Source organism: Neophocaena asiaeorientalis, unplaced genomic scaffold (genome assembly GCF_003031525.2).
Source record: "Neophocaena asiaeorientalis asiaeorientalis breed wild unplaced genomic scaffold, Neophocaena_asiaeorientalis_V1.1 scaffold226, whole genome shotgun sequence".
Taxonomy (NCBI): domain Eukaryota; kingdom Metazoa; phylum Chordata; class Mammalia; order Artiodactyla; family Phocoenidae; genus Neophocaena; species Neophocaena asiaeorientalis.
This window is the reverse complement of record NW_020173037.1, coordinates 872459-887480: the sequence shown is the minus strand read 5'-3', so window position 1 is coordinate 887480 and position 15022 is coordinate 872459. Positions and strand designations below refer to the sequence as shown.

At 47.2% G+C, this 15022-nt stretch overlaps 1 protein-coding gene across 1 annotated transcript; it reads left to right on the top strand.

The window, feature by feature from the left end:
- The first annotated feature begins 5094 nt into the window (after positions 1 to 5094).
- Positions 5095 to 13743, top strand: CLXN (calaxin). Its single transcript, XM_024742639.1, has 6 exons — positions 5095 to 5245; positions 9267 to 9425; positions 10152 to 10256; positions 10918 to 11069; positions 11339 to 11443; positions 13638 to 13743. The coding sequence occupies exons 1-6, from the start codon at positions 5188 to 5190 to the stop codon at positions 13695 to 13697; spliced, it is 639 nt and encodes a 212-aa protein (XP_024598407.1). The 5' UTR covers positions 5095 to 5187; the 3' UTR covers positions 13698 to 13743.
- Positions 13744 to 15022: the final 1279 nt, after the last annotated feature.

Below are 15022 nucleotides of genomic sequence, written 5' to 3'. Positions count from 1 at the left end.
GGACCCTTCTGTGTTGCACTGATGCTTCCTGCTCAGAGCACCGCAGAGAATGCAAACACTCTCAAGGTCCGGGATGAGCTGTGAGTCATCTGTTTTCCTCAGAGACAGGCATCCCAGCTTCGCCTGCGTTTTCTGTGACGAGCAGCTCGACTAACAGATGCTGGCGCCACTTCCGGCAGGGGGAGGTGTGGGTGAGCAGTAAAAACTCAACAACCCACGGACGACAACACGCTCAGGAAATGTGGAATAGATGACCGCTTCCTAATCTAATGGAGGACATCTGTGAGAAAGCTACAGCAAACAGCACGTGCGATGCGGAACAATGGGCACCTTCCCTCCGACACAGGAAGCAAAGCGAGGGTCCGCTCTCGCCATCGCTCTTCAGCATCACGCTGGAAGGGGGCAAAAGCAGGGACCTCTCTTTGTTCCCTGTGTTGGAGGGAACGTGCCCAATGCTGATTTAAAAAGGCATACAGATTGGAAAAGAAGAAGTAAAAATGCCTTTATTTGTAGAGAACACGATCATCGATGTAGAAAATCTTAAATAATCTACAAAAAATCTAGTAGAAGAATATATGAGTGTGGCATGTTTCCAGCATACAAGATCAGTGTACACATATCGGTTATATTTTATGTACTATCAAAGAACAGTTGCAATATTAAGCATTGCATTTACATTAGCATCAAAAATACTATAGATACATGTACACATGCTCCGATGTGTACACTTAAAACCTCAAGACAATGCTGAGAGAAAGTAATGAAGACCTACATAAATGGAGAGATGTACCGTGCCCACGGATCAGAAAAATCAGTACCTTAGTGAAGACGTCAGTTGTACCCAAATTGCTCTATAGATGTGATGCAACATCTCAGCAGGATTTTGTTTCTCTGGAAATTGACAAGCTGATTCTAAAAGTCATATGAAATGAAAAGAATGTTAATTAAAACAATTTTGAAAAAGAGCAACATTACAGAATTTACACCCCCCGATTTGAAGATTCACTATAAAACTACAGAAATGAACACAGTGTGATACTGGCCAGAGAATAGCCACAGTGATCAATGGAACAGAATAGATAGTCCAAAACTAAGCCCACGTGATGTAAGTATTGGACAAAAATGCCAGAATAATTCAATGGAAAACGAAGGGTCTTTTATAAGAATCAGATACCCATATGAAAAATAAGGAACATTAACCCTTACCTCAGACACATACAAAAATTAACTGAAGGAAACCGGCGGTCTAAATGTAAGAGATAAAACCATAAACCACGTAAAAAATACAGGACAAAAATCTTTATGGTTTTGGATTGGGAAAATATTTTTAAGCAGCACACGAAAAGCATGAACCGTAAAATCATATTGTGGTAGACTGAGCTTCGTCAAGACTCAAAACTTTTGCTTTTCAAAGGCCATAGTGAAAGAATAAAAGTCACAGACTTTATTCTGATAGCGGTGTTCCATTCCTAATACATAAAGAACACTTACAACCTAATATTAAAAAGAAATTCAATTCAGTAGTCATTGGAAAATGCAAATGAAAATCACAAGGAGTCTGCACTACACACCCACTAATGACCAAACTTAAGAAGGATGGCAATCCTGAGTGCTGGTAGGACCGGGTGCAAGGGAGCCCTGGGCAGATCCCAAGTCCCTGGAGGGCGATTCAGACAGCACAGTGGCCAGAGCCAGGCTCTGGGCCCGGGACCCAGCGGGCCACGGGAGGAAGCCCAGTGGGTTCCTCAGGACATCATGGGCAGCTCCGTGAGGCTTGGAGGGTCAGCTCCCTTACTCAACCTGCTGACTGATTACTGCTGTCACAGTAATTACTTAGCACAGGCCACTCCGTAGTTTCCAGCATCAGAAGCATATGTAAGACGTGAGGGCCCCAACCTCAGCAGACCTCGGGTATCTGCCTTCCCCGCCACTCACTTGCTTAAGGTTCCCAAAAATTACCTAGAGATGTGTTAAGAGCAGTGAGTGTTTGGTGTGTATACTCGGAAAATGTCTTCTTCGCTCCCCAGCCCTCTAAAGGCCCTGCTGTACATTCACAGGGGTCTCCAGGACGGGGGCTGCGGAGGAAGGGGCTCGGGGTTCCTCCTACTCAGGCGACTCCTCTCCCTGAGTGTGGACCACGGAGCCTGGGCTGTGCTGGCAAACGCAGAAGGATGACAGACAGGTGCCAGACAAAAGGATTCAGAGATAAAAACAGACACAAATGCGGGGAGAGGGATCATGTAATTCACAGTCCAGTGGGGAGGAGAGATCAGAGAAGGAGAGTCATCACTCAACGTGGCAAGCGCTGGAAGGGTAGTCCCGAGGCAAAGAAGGAGGACAGAGGCAGGAGGGATTCACTCACAAGTGGGGCCTCAGGGGATGGGGTGAAGGCCTGGCAGCAGTCCTAGAGGGAGACGCCCCGTGCTGTCAGGGGGCTGGGGGAGCGGCACAGGGGAGAGAAAGCGGTGAGAGACCAGAGGAGGGTCACCTGCCCGAAAGGTTGGCTCAAGTCCCCACAGAACTTCCCATTACTCGCCCTACAACATAAAACTGGTACAAATGAATAAAAATTATGTAGATAACTAACCTTTATATTCTCCTTTCATTCAAGTAATTTCATAATAGACTTGTAATATACTTGGAAATCAATTCTGTGATGTCATTTCCCACAGCTTCCAAACGCCTCCATCATAAAAGGTCCACACTGAGGGAAACACTTTCATCAATTCGATGTCCAAGCTCTTTATTATGGCAAAATTCCAATTAATTGTGAGTCTAAGAGAAAACTGCTTGCACACAAAATTAAAGGAAGCAGTTATAACTCTCATAGGCACTTTAACGTACTTTTGTATTCACGAAAGCACCCATCTCAAAGCTGCTTGAACTTTGGAAAGCTCTATGATCACTCCATGCACAGCACAGATTCAGCCCAGTTTTGGATTATTCTATTACTGATTGATTTGATATGAGGTAACTGTTCAGGCCTAATTGCCTCTCTTGGAAAAAGCCCTCGGGACGCAATGCTGCATCTCCTCCACGCAAGCAACAAAATCTATGGACAGAAATTACAACCGGCTCTGAGATGCACTCAGCAGACTCTATCAGGCCCGCAGCTCGTTCTAAGGTCTACAAATATTAAGTTCAGAATGTCACAAGAATGCAGAGAACGCTCTGAGGTTTGCCAGTATGTGGACAAAAGAAGCTCCTAGTAAATACCTGCTTTCCCTGAGAGAGGTTTGCAAGACCATATGGTGAGGCCAGTTCCACAATGCTCTCAGAGACATGAGAGAGACGCTATGGTGAATTTGTAAAGTTTTGGCTAAAAGAATAACATAGAAGAAAGACCGGGGGGAAGGGGAGCTGGGAGTAGGACGCGTCACCAAGGTTTCTCGGCAGGTGCAGGACCTCTGCTGCTAGAACAGATCTGACTCCTAATCGGCCTTCTGTGGCACTGCCCTTCCATTAGCTTTTCCACTTTAAGGGAACACACATGGCGGGGCCCAGGCCTGAAGCTTATGAAGGAAGAATGGATTTGCTCCCCAAAGGTGCTCGAGAAGCTTCCAGTGCATGAGGTCTTCCCAGACGCCTGAACTCGCCCAGAGAGGAGGTTGCTCCCCAGACACGCCAGCAGGGAGTCTGTTCAGCACACCTGGTAGGGACGGGAGCGGCCCGTGGCTCCCCTTATTAGCCCCGGACAGCCATGCTTTGGGCTGCTTGCCTTTCTAACGAGCACCCCAACAATCTCTAAGGACTAAATATTTGCCACGGCTCTGGCATCTGACAGATCACTAAGGTCTCGCAGCGCGTGTATCAGAATACATCCATCCCCATTTGTCCCCTACAGTCCTATTAGAAACGCCGCACCTGCCGGACAAGGGCATGAACAGGAATACCGCTTAACCGTTAACTGTTGCAATCTCACATTCACCATCACTTCATATTAGTTAACAGTTCTCAGGGAATTTGCTTCAGGATCATACAGTGCCTGCCTGCCTTCCCCAAGCATCCTCGACCCTGGATTCAAGCAGCACCCCAGTCCTCCATTCAACAAACAAATGAAACAAGGAAAGAGAATCAGAGACCTCACGTGGGGTTGTTACATACTGTTGGCAGAATTTTTCTGCTTTCAGTTTAACAATGACAGTACACACACTATAGAATAATTTGTATTCAAAAGCATTTTGCCTTCTGAAGCGAAACAAGTGACATGTGGGAGAATATTGTAGGTTTTTTGCTCCTGGCTGAGCTGACCCATGTTATCGCTGTCTTAATTCAAAGAGGGTGTTTCATCTGTGTTAAGAGCAGAAAGTCCTCTCATAGTAAAGACGTAAGGACTAGCCTTTGCAGTCAAAGAACCTGTCTTTCAAATAAGTAGAAGATCCATTTTACTGGGATATTTTCCAGAAAAGCAAGGTCAGGCTGTATCCCAGAGCTAGTGTCAGCTCGTCTTTATTTGGGAGGTTGCCTCTTTAACAAGCTGAAAAGTTGCCAGGGGCTCTCCCCAGACTCCACGGACAGCCTCCAGCCCCACCTCAAGAATGAATGGGGGGAGCGGAGAACTACTCCAAGCGCCTCTTGCTCTCTGTAGCATCACCAAAAACGTGAAGATATCCTGTGGCAGACTCCCTCCTGGCAAAAGGACTGGCAACCTGAGAGCGAGCCCCTCACCCTCCGGCACCCGCAAAGCCGTCGTCTGGACCACACGTGCTCATTCCTGCAACCCCCGGGTTCCCAGACCTCGCTGAGGATCTGAAGCCTCCCTGGTGTCGCGCTCACCACCCAAGACATCCCCACAGAATTCAGCCCTGAGGACTCACGGTGCATCTCATGAAAGGGGTTGTGAACTCGAGCCAGCCACACCTGGGGGGTCACCCGCCGACGTCACAGTCGGAACGCGGTCTCAGCGCGCCTGGCCGGCCCTCCCAGGGAGACAGTGCCGGCCGGCCCGGGAGCCAATCAGCTGCCGCCCAGGCGTTGCCATGGCCACGTCGCCCGGTTAGGACCACGCCCGCCCCATCCCGGCAGCCAATCGGCGGCCGCCAAGCCGTTGCCATGGCCACGTCGCGTGTTAGGACCGCGCACGCGCACAAGGGAGACTCGCCGGCAGCCCCAGGCCCAGGCCTCGCGAGGGTCCCGGCAGCCGCCCCACTGGACACGGGCCGCGGCCCGGTTCCCTGAGCGGCCGGCATGAACCGCAAGAAGCTGCAGAAGCTGACGGACTCCTTAACTAAAAATTGCAAGCACTGTAAGTAAGAATCAGGTGCTGGGTGTGCAGAGGCTCCTGGGCCAGGTCCTGTCCTGCCCGGTGCTGCTGTCCCGCCTGCAGAGCCCGAGCGCAGTCGGAGCCCTCTCCACGCCCGACCCTAAAGAGGAGTCTGGAAGGGAACACCAACATCAGCTCCTTGGGGAGGGCACCCCCGGCGCCCATGATCTTAAGGCGCATTTCCAGGTATCCAGGTATCTAGTGCTGTACCCTAACACACGCACACACTTGCTTCTCAGACCTTCTCTTAACTTACTCTCAGGTTATAGAAACGTGATTTATATACTCTGGAGACACATGTGGATTTAGCTTCAGACACAGGTGGAAAACAAGCACTAAAAACCACCGAACTCAAGAAAAGTAGCCCAACCAACAGCTCTTCTTAGAGCAAATCAACTGGCAAGGTCCAAGTTTTGGGAATTACCAAGAGACCTATAAGGGAAAACGGTTATCAGTGGTTGAACATCCTTAGGACAGACACGGTGAAGTGACCCAGAAACCTGTATCTCAGAGCAAGGAAATGTGCCTGGAATCCAAGGAGCTCAACAAAGCTAAACACACAGTAAAGGATCTGTTCCCAACTCTAGACCCAACTTTCCAGCAAAGTGAAGGATTAGACTTGGCAGGTGGCAAGATGGACACCTATTGAAGACATCTGCTCCCATCTCACACATAGTCTGAAAAGTGGTCCTAGAATTTCACAGGTAACTTTAGAATTATATTCAGACTGAAAAACAGGACTGTGCTTGGGCAAGGAAGCTATGGATATGGCTTAGATGAGGGAGATATCTGACGAGCAATCTTAGAAGTTGAGTGCTTATTGCAAAACTACTGCCCCTTTGAAAAAAATAGAAGCCATAATCCCAAGACTACTCCCACTGTGCAAAAAACGAACAAACATGTTTTGATGTAGTCCTAGAGGTTATGGGATCTAGTGCCTTCTAATCATGCTTAGTGTCTTATGATGAGTGGTAGGAAATCCTGTCAGGATGGTGCTGGAAATAAAAGTTAGGCTGTGAATGAGCATCTCAAACGTCTAAAAAAAGTCATCCTATAACTTAGGATATTATGGTTATTACAATCTGATGAGAGTTTTGTTCTGTTGTTTTTCTTAAAATACTTTCATTTCTGGGAAAAGGCCAGATCTTAAACATCTAGTAAACATTTTAAATAAACAGTGCAATAACTGCTATACACAACGAACACTGAATTTGATTTAGTTCCTGTTCAAGTGAGTTTGCAATGTATTGCAGATATTCTGTGAACATATTAAAAGATGTGAGGGCTTCCCTGGTGGCTCAGTGGTTAAGAATCCGCCTGCCAATGCAGGCGACACTGGTTCGAGCCCTGGCCCGGGAAGATCCCACATGCAGAGCAACTAAGCCCGTGCGCCACAACTACTGAGCCTGCGCTCTAGAGCCTGCGAGCCACAACTACTGAGCCCTCGCGCCGTGACTACTGAAGCCCGTGCACCTAGAGCCCGTGCTCCGCAACAAGAGAATCCACTGAAATGAGAAGCCCGTGCACCGCAACGAAGAGTAGCCCCTGCTCGCCGCAACTAGAGAAAGCCTGTGCGCAGCAATGAAGACCCAACGCAGCCAAAAATAAAATAAATAAAATAAATTTATAAAAGGGAAAGATAAGTGAAAACACGGCAAGAAAACCAGTCAACTCTTTTGATTTTTGTCCTACATAAAAATTTTAAAGTGAACCTTGAGAACCTTGATGATTACCAGTTAAATTCTATAGAAATAGTGACTAATCATGGGCATTATAATAATTTTGAGTTTCTTTAAACAGAGGACCTTTCTTCTAAAGTCATATTTCCTTTTAGTTGCCAGGTGATAATCCCACCAAGATGAAATGGATAGATTTTGTAGAATCAAAGAAGAAAGTATCTTAAATGTCTGTCTAGTTAATCCACCATTCTGCAGATCTGATCTGCACAGCGGACTTACACCAATCCAAAAAGATGAAAATCCATTCTCGAATTTCCTTAATTTCATTTAGTATTCTTTTTTTCCCAATATTTATTTATTTATTTGGCTGCGCTGGGTCTTAGTTGCGGCACGTGGATCTTTTAGTTGCGGCATGATATAAGAAACATTTCGGCAAGAGAATTTTTCCTATGGAAAAATTACCCATCTTGGATCTTTTGGGGAATAAATTAAGCTAATACTCTTTCATTTTTATTTCAGCTGAGGTGGGAAAATGGCTAATCAACATCCCCTCAGCTAGCATTTCATATATGTGATCAGACTGCATCTTTCTTCATACAAGGTTTTCTTCCCCAACCATTAACATCACTTTTTATTTTTAGAGTTTTTTATTGTGGTTAAATAGACATAACATAAAATTTACCATTTTAATTATTTTGAGTGCACCGCTCAGTGGCGCTGAGTACATTCACGTTGTGCGGCTGTCACCACCATCCATCTCCAGAACTTTCTCATCTTTCCAGCTGAAACTCTGTCCCCATTAAACTGTTGCTCCCCACTTCCCCCTCCCGCGGCCCCTGGCACCCACCGTCTGCTTTTTGTCTCTATGAATTTCACCACTCTGGGTACATTGTATAAGTGAAATCAAATAATATTTGTCCTTTTTCATCTGGCTTGTTTCACTCAGCGTGATGTAGTCAGGAGTCAGGCAAGTTGTAGCATGAGTCACGATGTCCTCCCTTTTTAATGCTGAATCATGGTCCATTGTATGGATGGACCACATCTTATTCATCCACTCATCCACCCATGGACACCTGGATTGCTCCCACCTTCTGGCTGTTGTGACGACTGCTGCTATGAATAATGGTGTACAAGTATCAGAGTCCCCGCTTTCAATCCTTTGGGGCAAATACCCAGAAGTGGAATCACTGGATTATGTAGTATTTCTATGTGTGATTTTTTTTTTGAAGAAGTGACATACCATTCATACCGTTTTCTGTGGCAAGTAAAGGCTCTTTTTAGAATTATAACCATTACATTATTTTCTGCTATTTATCAATTTATTTACTAAATCATTTGTTTTCCGATGTTTTCAATGTTCGTCTTAAATTGTGGCACCCCAAACTGGAAATCGCCCTCAAGCCTATCCTGGCCTGCAAGATGAGGTGGGATTTATCCATTTCTTTGGGCTGTTTTCCTTTACGTGCACACAGCTTCCGTCCTTGTTTTTAAAAATACTCAACCTTAATTTTGTCTTGTTTTGAAATAAGATTTTCCCCATCTTCCACCTTTACCTCATATTGAAACTCACCTTTATGTTCTAATGCCAGACACTAATCCTTCCACCTACACACCTCGGACAGCGATGGGGACACAATTAGCTCAGTGTTAACAGCACCACCCTCTATGCAGTTGTGTGTATGCAAGCATGCATGTGTGTGCACACCCTTTAGACGAAAAAGTCCTTCCTCCAAAGTGCTGCTGCATGGCTGCCTGTTAATTTCCATCCCTCACAGCGAGAACCTTCCTGGGTGCTAGAATATGCTTAACTCCTTCCTTATTGGAAAATAGGTGACTCTGATTTCCAAAATCTGGCTCACAGCTTCACGAAGGCTAATGTGAGATGAAAGTTGTTGCCTGGTTTGGGGGAGGCTGGTATCTATTTCCAGGGAAAAGTTAAACTGTAAATCTCACGAATGCCTATAATCAAAATGCTGGGGGAAAGTTACCATTTTTAACATCACCATGGTTACTTAGAATCAGACCCCACAATCCACATTCAGGTGACCTGGCTAATATTATCGTCCTTTTGCTAACTGTGACTCTGCACTTACATCTGTTTGGAGGGACAGCTGCTGCCCTGACTTCAGTGGGAACTTCTGGGTAGTGACCATCCTCTGGTAACTTGAGGGTCATGAATCTCAAAAGAGGATCGTCTCCTGTTGACAGCTGCCCATTCATGATTCCAGTGTTGTTTGTCTACAAAACTCATTTGTGCAAAGTTTAAGTTGGACATTAAAGATTAAAAGGCGTTTTTGTTACATCTCAATTTCCTTCTTTCACAGTTAATAAATTTGAAGTGAAATGCCTTATCAATCTTTTCTATAACTTGGTGGGTGATGTGACAGAGCGGCAGGGTTTGGCCGTCGGGCTGGATCGGAACGCCTTTCGGAACATCCTGCACGTGACATTTGGGATGACGGACGACATGATCATGGACAGAGGTGAGCGGACGTCAGTGTCTAGACGGGCCAAATCCAGCCATAACTGGGAAAAACAGTTTGGAGTCTGGACAAACTCTGGGCGGGAAGCTTCACGTTCTGTGTTCCCAAATCCATTTGAACATAAAAGTTTAATTTTTATATTCATAGGGAAGCATGGTAGGGAAGAAGGTAGCGACCACTCTTTCTGTGGATTTAGGAAGAGGACAAAGTCAACTTGAATAACTAGGTTTCCTTTCTTTACATCAGAAAACCCAAGCTATTTATATTTCTACTTAGTGAATAGAACAATAAATAATCGTTTTAAAAGGACATTTAAATGTCCTTACATCATCAAGAGTATTCCAATAAAAGTTAATATAAAATCTTATCTATCATGTAATAGCAGTACTTTTCTTGGGTAACAAAATATAAAATTATATGTTTTATGTTAATATATCAACAAATTTAATGTACCTATATGTGTATATGTTCACTGTTGATTCATGTATTTAGCTATTCAGAATTTACTTGTTCCCACAAAGTATGAAGGGAAATGTGAACGCTTAAGTAAAAGAGTTTTCCGATGTTACGACATCTTAGCTTCCTCGTTTATCAAATGAGAACACGGGACCATATGGGCGTGAGGTTTCGCCTAAATTTCAGAAGTGCATAGCCCTGTGCGGGTCCATACCGAGAATAGAAACGCAGCACAAGTGTCATATTTTTTACGTCTCTCTTTTTTTTTAGTATTCCGAGAGTTTGACAAAGACAATGATGGTTGCATAACTGTATCAGAGTGGGTTTATGGATTATCGGTGTTTCTTCGAGGAACTCTGGAAGAGAAAATGAAATGTAAGACTTCATGTTATCCTATTGGTTTGCACTTTATGATAAGTACCTCGAAAGAGTGAAAATCATCAATGTCTTCCAGCCCAGCCAGTGGGGTGGGTTTGTGTGTTGTTTGCTTGGTGTGAATTCCCATCAGCCTCTTTTATGGAGCAAATTCACGTCAATAATAAGGGTTGAAAAAAATTAATAAAAAGGCAAATCAAGAAGTTCTGAGGCGGAATCCATGCCAAGCAGACCGTACAGGCGGGTGGTGCACGTGCGGACCACGTACGCGTGCGTTTACGTATGAAGGTGGTAAGTGCTTTACATATTTTGTTACTCAAATCGATACAACATCGATTCAAGTTTCTGATTCTTAGTTAATTCCTAATTCATCCCAATGAACTCTGTTTAAGAGGCGCATTTCAATCCGTTTTCCAAGGTTTTCACGACGAGAATGTTAAGTCGTTGCTCCTTGGCCTGCTCTTTGAAGCTAAGTGCAGGAAACTTTCTAAGGATTGTTGAGTATATTCAGTAAGCGGACATCGGGCATTTGTTAGGGGAATTGATTGCACGGAGGCCCGAGGCTTGATGTAAACACCACTGGAGCCCTGGGCCTTGAACACCATCAGAGCAAAGGCTGCCTTCCTGGCCGCAGCACATTCGTACCGGTTCTTTCTTGAAGATTGCTTTGACGTGTTTGACTTGAACGGTGACGGCTTCATCTCGAAGGAGGAGATGTTCCACATGCTGAAGGATAGCCTCCTGAAGCAGCCGTCCGAGGAGGACCCCGACGAAGGGATCAAAGACCTGGTGGAAATAACCCTGAAGAAAATGGTACGATGGGTAATTTAGAGTTTTCTCGTGAAATCCACAGATGTGGGGTAGAAATAAGAACTCAAATTAGAGTAAGTCTCAGTTTCCTGCCTGGTGAAAGACAGCACTCGGACTGTGCTCTTTTATCATAATATGACAGCTCCTTTCAATTTCAGTACTTAGCCTCATACTTTTCTGACGTCTTCTTTGTGAACGCTGGGCCATGAGAAGACAGTGTGTGTTTGTGATGTGTTTTCCATGTTAACTGCGGTGTGGCCGGTCGCCCCCAGGACCACGACCATGACGGGAAGCTGTCCTTCGCGGACTATGAACAGGCTGTGAGGGAGGAGACTCTTCTGCTGGAAGCGTTTGGACCGTGTCTTCCTGACCCAAAGGTAACGGCACTACGTTCACAGAACAGTGACCAAAATGTCATAAGAAGGAGCATGGAAACAGGCTGCAGGGAGATGGGGGTATGGCTGGAGGGACAAGGAAGTGTCCCCGGGTCTTTGCGGACACAACGGTCAGCCGGGGAGAAGGGCCCAAGCAGAGAGAATGACATGCATGAGCGAGGGAAGCGGGGGATACAAAGGAACCTGTATTAGGTTCATGAGACTGGTGATGAAGCCGGAAGACACAGAGGGCGAAGTCCTTGGAGCTCGGAGCTGGATTTTGTCTTGAAGATCACGAGGATTTGTTGGAAGATTTTAGGCAGATGGAGAGATGTGATATATAAATGTTACCCTAACCCACCCACCCCAGTCTCTAGTCTGTATCTCCAGCTGCCTTCTCAACATACGGAGTAGATGATCTCAATAAACTCTTGATCTTTCCCCCAAACTTGCCCCTCCCCCAGTCTTCCCTAACTCAATAAATGACACCCCCCCGCACTCAGGTGTTCAGTCAAAACCCTAGGAGTCATCCTTAACCTCTCTCGTAACACTTTTCACTACTCTTTCAAAATAAACCCTTGAATATAATCTCTTCTCCCATGTCTGTTGGCCACCAGCCCCCATCAAGTCGCTGTCATCAGTCACCCAGTCCAGGTCATGCTTCCACTGCTGTCCCCCTACTGACTGCCCTCCACAATATCCAGGATATGTAAAAACACAAAGGCTCTCAGGCCCCTCTGGTGCTCGAGCCCCTCCCCGGCGGGCCCTGAAGTCTGCACGAGGCCCCTTTCTCTCTTTCCAGCCACGTCTCCTGCTGTGTCCTGTCCTCTCTTCCCCTGGAGCCCCCCCGGCCACCTGCCCTGCCTCCCTGGTGCCCTTGTGCTCGCCGTGACCTCTGTCCAGAACGTTCCCCCCAGACCTCGCCTCGTTCAGTCTCTGCTCAGATGCTGTTGATCATCTTAACTTCTCCTCCCCTCCATCCCCGACCCTGCTTCTTTCTCTTCACAGTTCTTATCGTCACACAGAATATATTTACTCACTTATTGTCTGTCTCGACATGTAGATGTAAGGTCCTTAAAGCAGGAACTTGGGAGGTTTTCACCATATTTCCTCACATGTAGTGTGTAGCACATGGTGGGTCCCTAGTAAATGTTGAGTGGATGGATGGACGGACGGGTGGATGGATGGACGGGTGGGTGGATGGGTGGACGGGTGGACGGGTGGACGGGTGGATGGATGGATGGGTGGATGGGTGGATGGATGGACGGGTAGATGGATGGACGGGTGGATGGATGGACGGGTGGGTGGATGGGTGGACGGGTGGACAGGTGGATGGATGGACGGGTGGATGGGTGGATGGATGGACGGGTGGGTGGATGGATGGGTGGAGAGATCTCAGAAGTGCCTGATGGAGAGTCCTGGATCTATGTCCTTCCATCTCCTCAGAAACTCCATCATTTACCTTCATCTTTACCCTACATCTTCAACCTCCTTCCTCACTACTAAAACCTTCCCATCAGAATTTAAACAGACCTAAACCTGTCACATGTGACAAACAAAAGGGAAGGAAGGGAGGGAGGGAGGGAAGAAAAGGAGAGAACTTCCCCTAATTCCACACCTGCTTCTATTTCCTGTCCAAGGCTTGTTTTGTCACAGCCAAGCGTCTTGGAAGAATTGTCCATATTTATGACCTACACGACCATCGCTTCTTCCCGTCCCCTCTTGCAACTGCTCTTGCCAAGGTCACCCCCGCCTTGTTGAGAAAGCCCAGGCGGTAGGCCCTTGGGTTCTTGTCTCGCTCGACCTTGTCCCTCCCCCACCCCCGCTCTGCGTCCAGAGCCTCCCGAGCCAGGAAGCATCTCCCTTTCATGCTGAGCCCCCTGGACCCCCGATGCGCTCGCACTCCTGCAGCCCCCACTGCAGTGAGCTGAGCTCCCGGCTCCTGGCCGAGAGCCTAAGCTCATGGCAGGGGCTCCTGGGAGCCAGGCCATGTGGTCTCGCCCACCCTGTGGGCCCAGAACCAGCGCTGGGCTGGAGCAGAGTCCGCGCCTGTCGGTGAACACACAGCCCCTCCCAGGTCCCCGACCCCACTCCTCCTCGGTCACTGCCTGTCTTTTCAGATGTTAGGAGGCCTAAGGAACATTTTTTGTTTATTTTTTTGAAAGTCTGTACTAATTTGAACACTTTCATTTTGCAGAGCCAGAAAGAATTTGAAGCCCAAGTATTCAAAGATCCAAACGAGTTCAACGAGGTGTGAATTCCTAAATGTCTTGTTGTCTCAAGTGAGTAGAAAAGGAGGCTCATCCGTGTTGTGTATTTTTCCTGCTTAGCTCGGAAGGTGATTGTGAATTGCGTGTTTGGTGAGAGGGGTCAGGGCCGACTAACGTATATCATTCAACTTTGGCGTAAGATGCCGCTAAGATAGACGAAGACAAGGGGTTCCTTATTAGCCGTGGTTGGGTTTGGCCAGACGAGTGAACACTGCGGAGACAAGGTATCACCTAGACTGTCTGTTGACACACAGCTGTCATAAAATGTTTGTATGAATGAAATGAATAGAGAGACTATATCATCATGAGTTATTTTCCTCACGTCAGAAAGATGCTGGGCACGCGTTTAAAAATCACTGAAACTCTGAGTCTTCCTCCCACCCTCCCTATCCCACGGAGATATATGTATACGTACAGCTGATTCACTTTGTTATAAAGGAGAAGCTAACACACCATTGTAAAGCAATTATACTCCAATAAAGATGTGAAAACAAAATCACTGAAACTACTGAGTTTCCTCGGGAGCAGTAAGTACTCAAGATGGCACCCAGAGCACATCCTCGGGAGCAGTAAATACTCAAGATGGCGCCCAGGGCACAATGGTTCTGGCATTTAGCGCTGAAACGTCTTTCTGCTGGGCCCTGAGGGAGACTCAGAGACACGGAGTCTGTTTGCATACGATCTGTGTTACTGTTTGAGGCGTCTGAGGGCACAGCCCGCTGCCCAGAGCGGCCTTGGGTAAACACCAGGGATGCACAGTGCCACGAGGCACCAGGAGGCAAACCCACCTGTGGGTGGGCAGAGGCAAGAAGTGCTCTTCCCTGGATCTGAGGGGTGAGGCCCAGGTGCGGCTCTCAGCTTCCCTCTGGAGTCAGCCGAAGGCCGCCCTTGCCGGCGGATGCAGAGCTCGCTCTCTGTCTGGCTCCGCTGTGTCTCCACCTGGACCCCATTCTTGGTCCCCATCCCCCGCCCTGCCCCTCAGGGCATTCCCCCCACACCTGGGACTCCCCTCGTGCAGCCCCTCGTCTGGGGTCACATCCCACTGCACCCACTGGCCAGGAAGCCCTGAAGACAGCCCTGCCTTCCCCCTGCCCCCCACTCTCCAGCAGGTGCCCCTGGGCATCAGGTAGCAGCTTGAGAAAGAAGGGCTTATGAGGCTCTTTCCCTGCCGTTCGCATTTGGATATTCCCACATTTTTACTGTCCTTGTAGATAAATCTCTTCACATGCATCGTCGCTTACTTACTTGGGGTAACTTTGTAAAAGTAGGAATGCTGGCTTTCAGGCCTGCGTCCTTTTGAGATTTCCAGCAC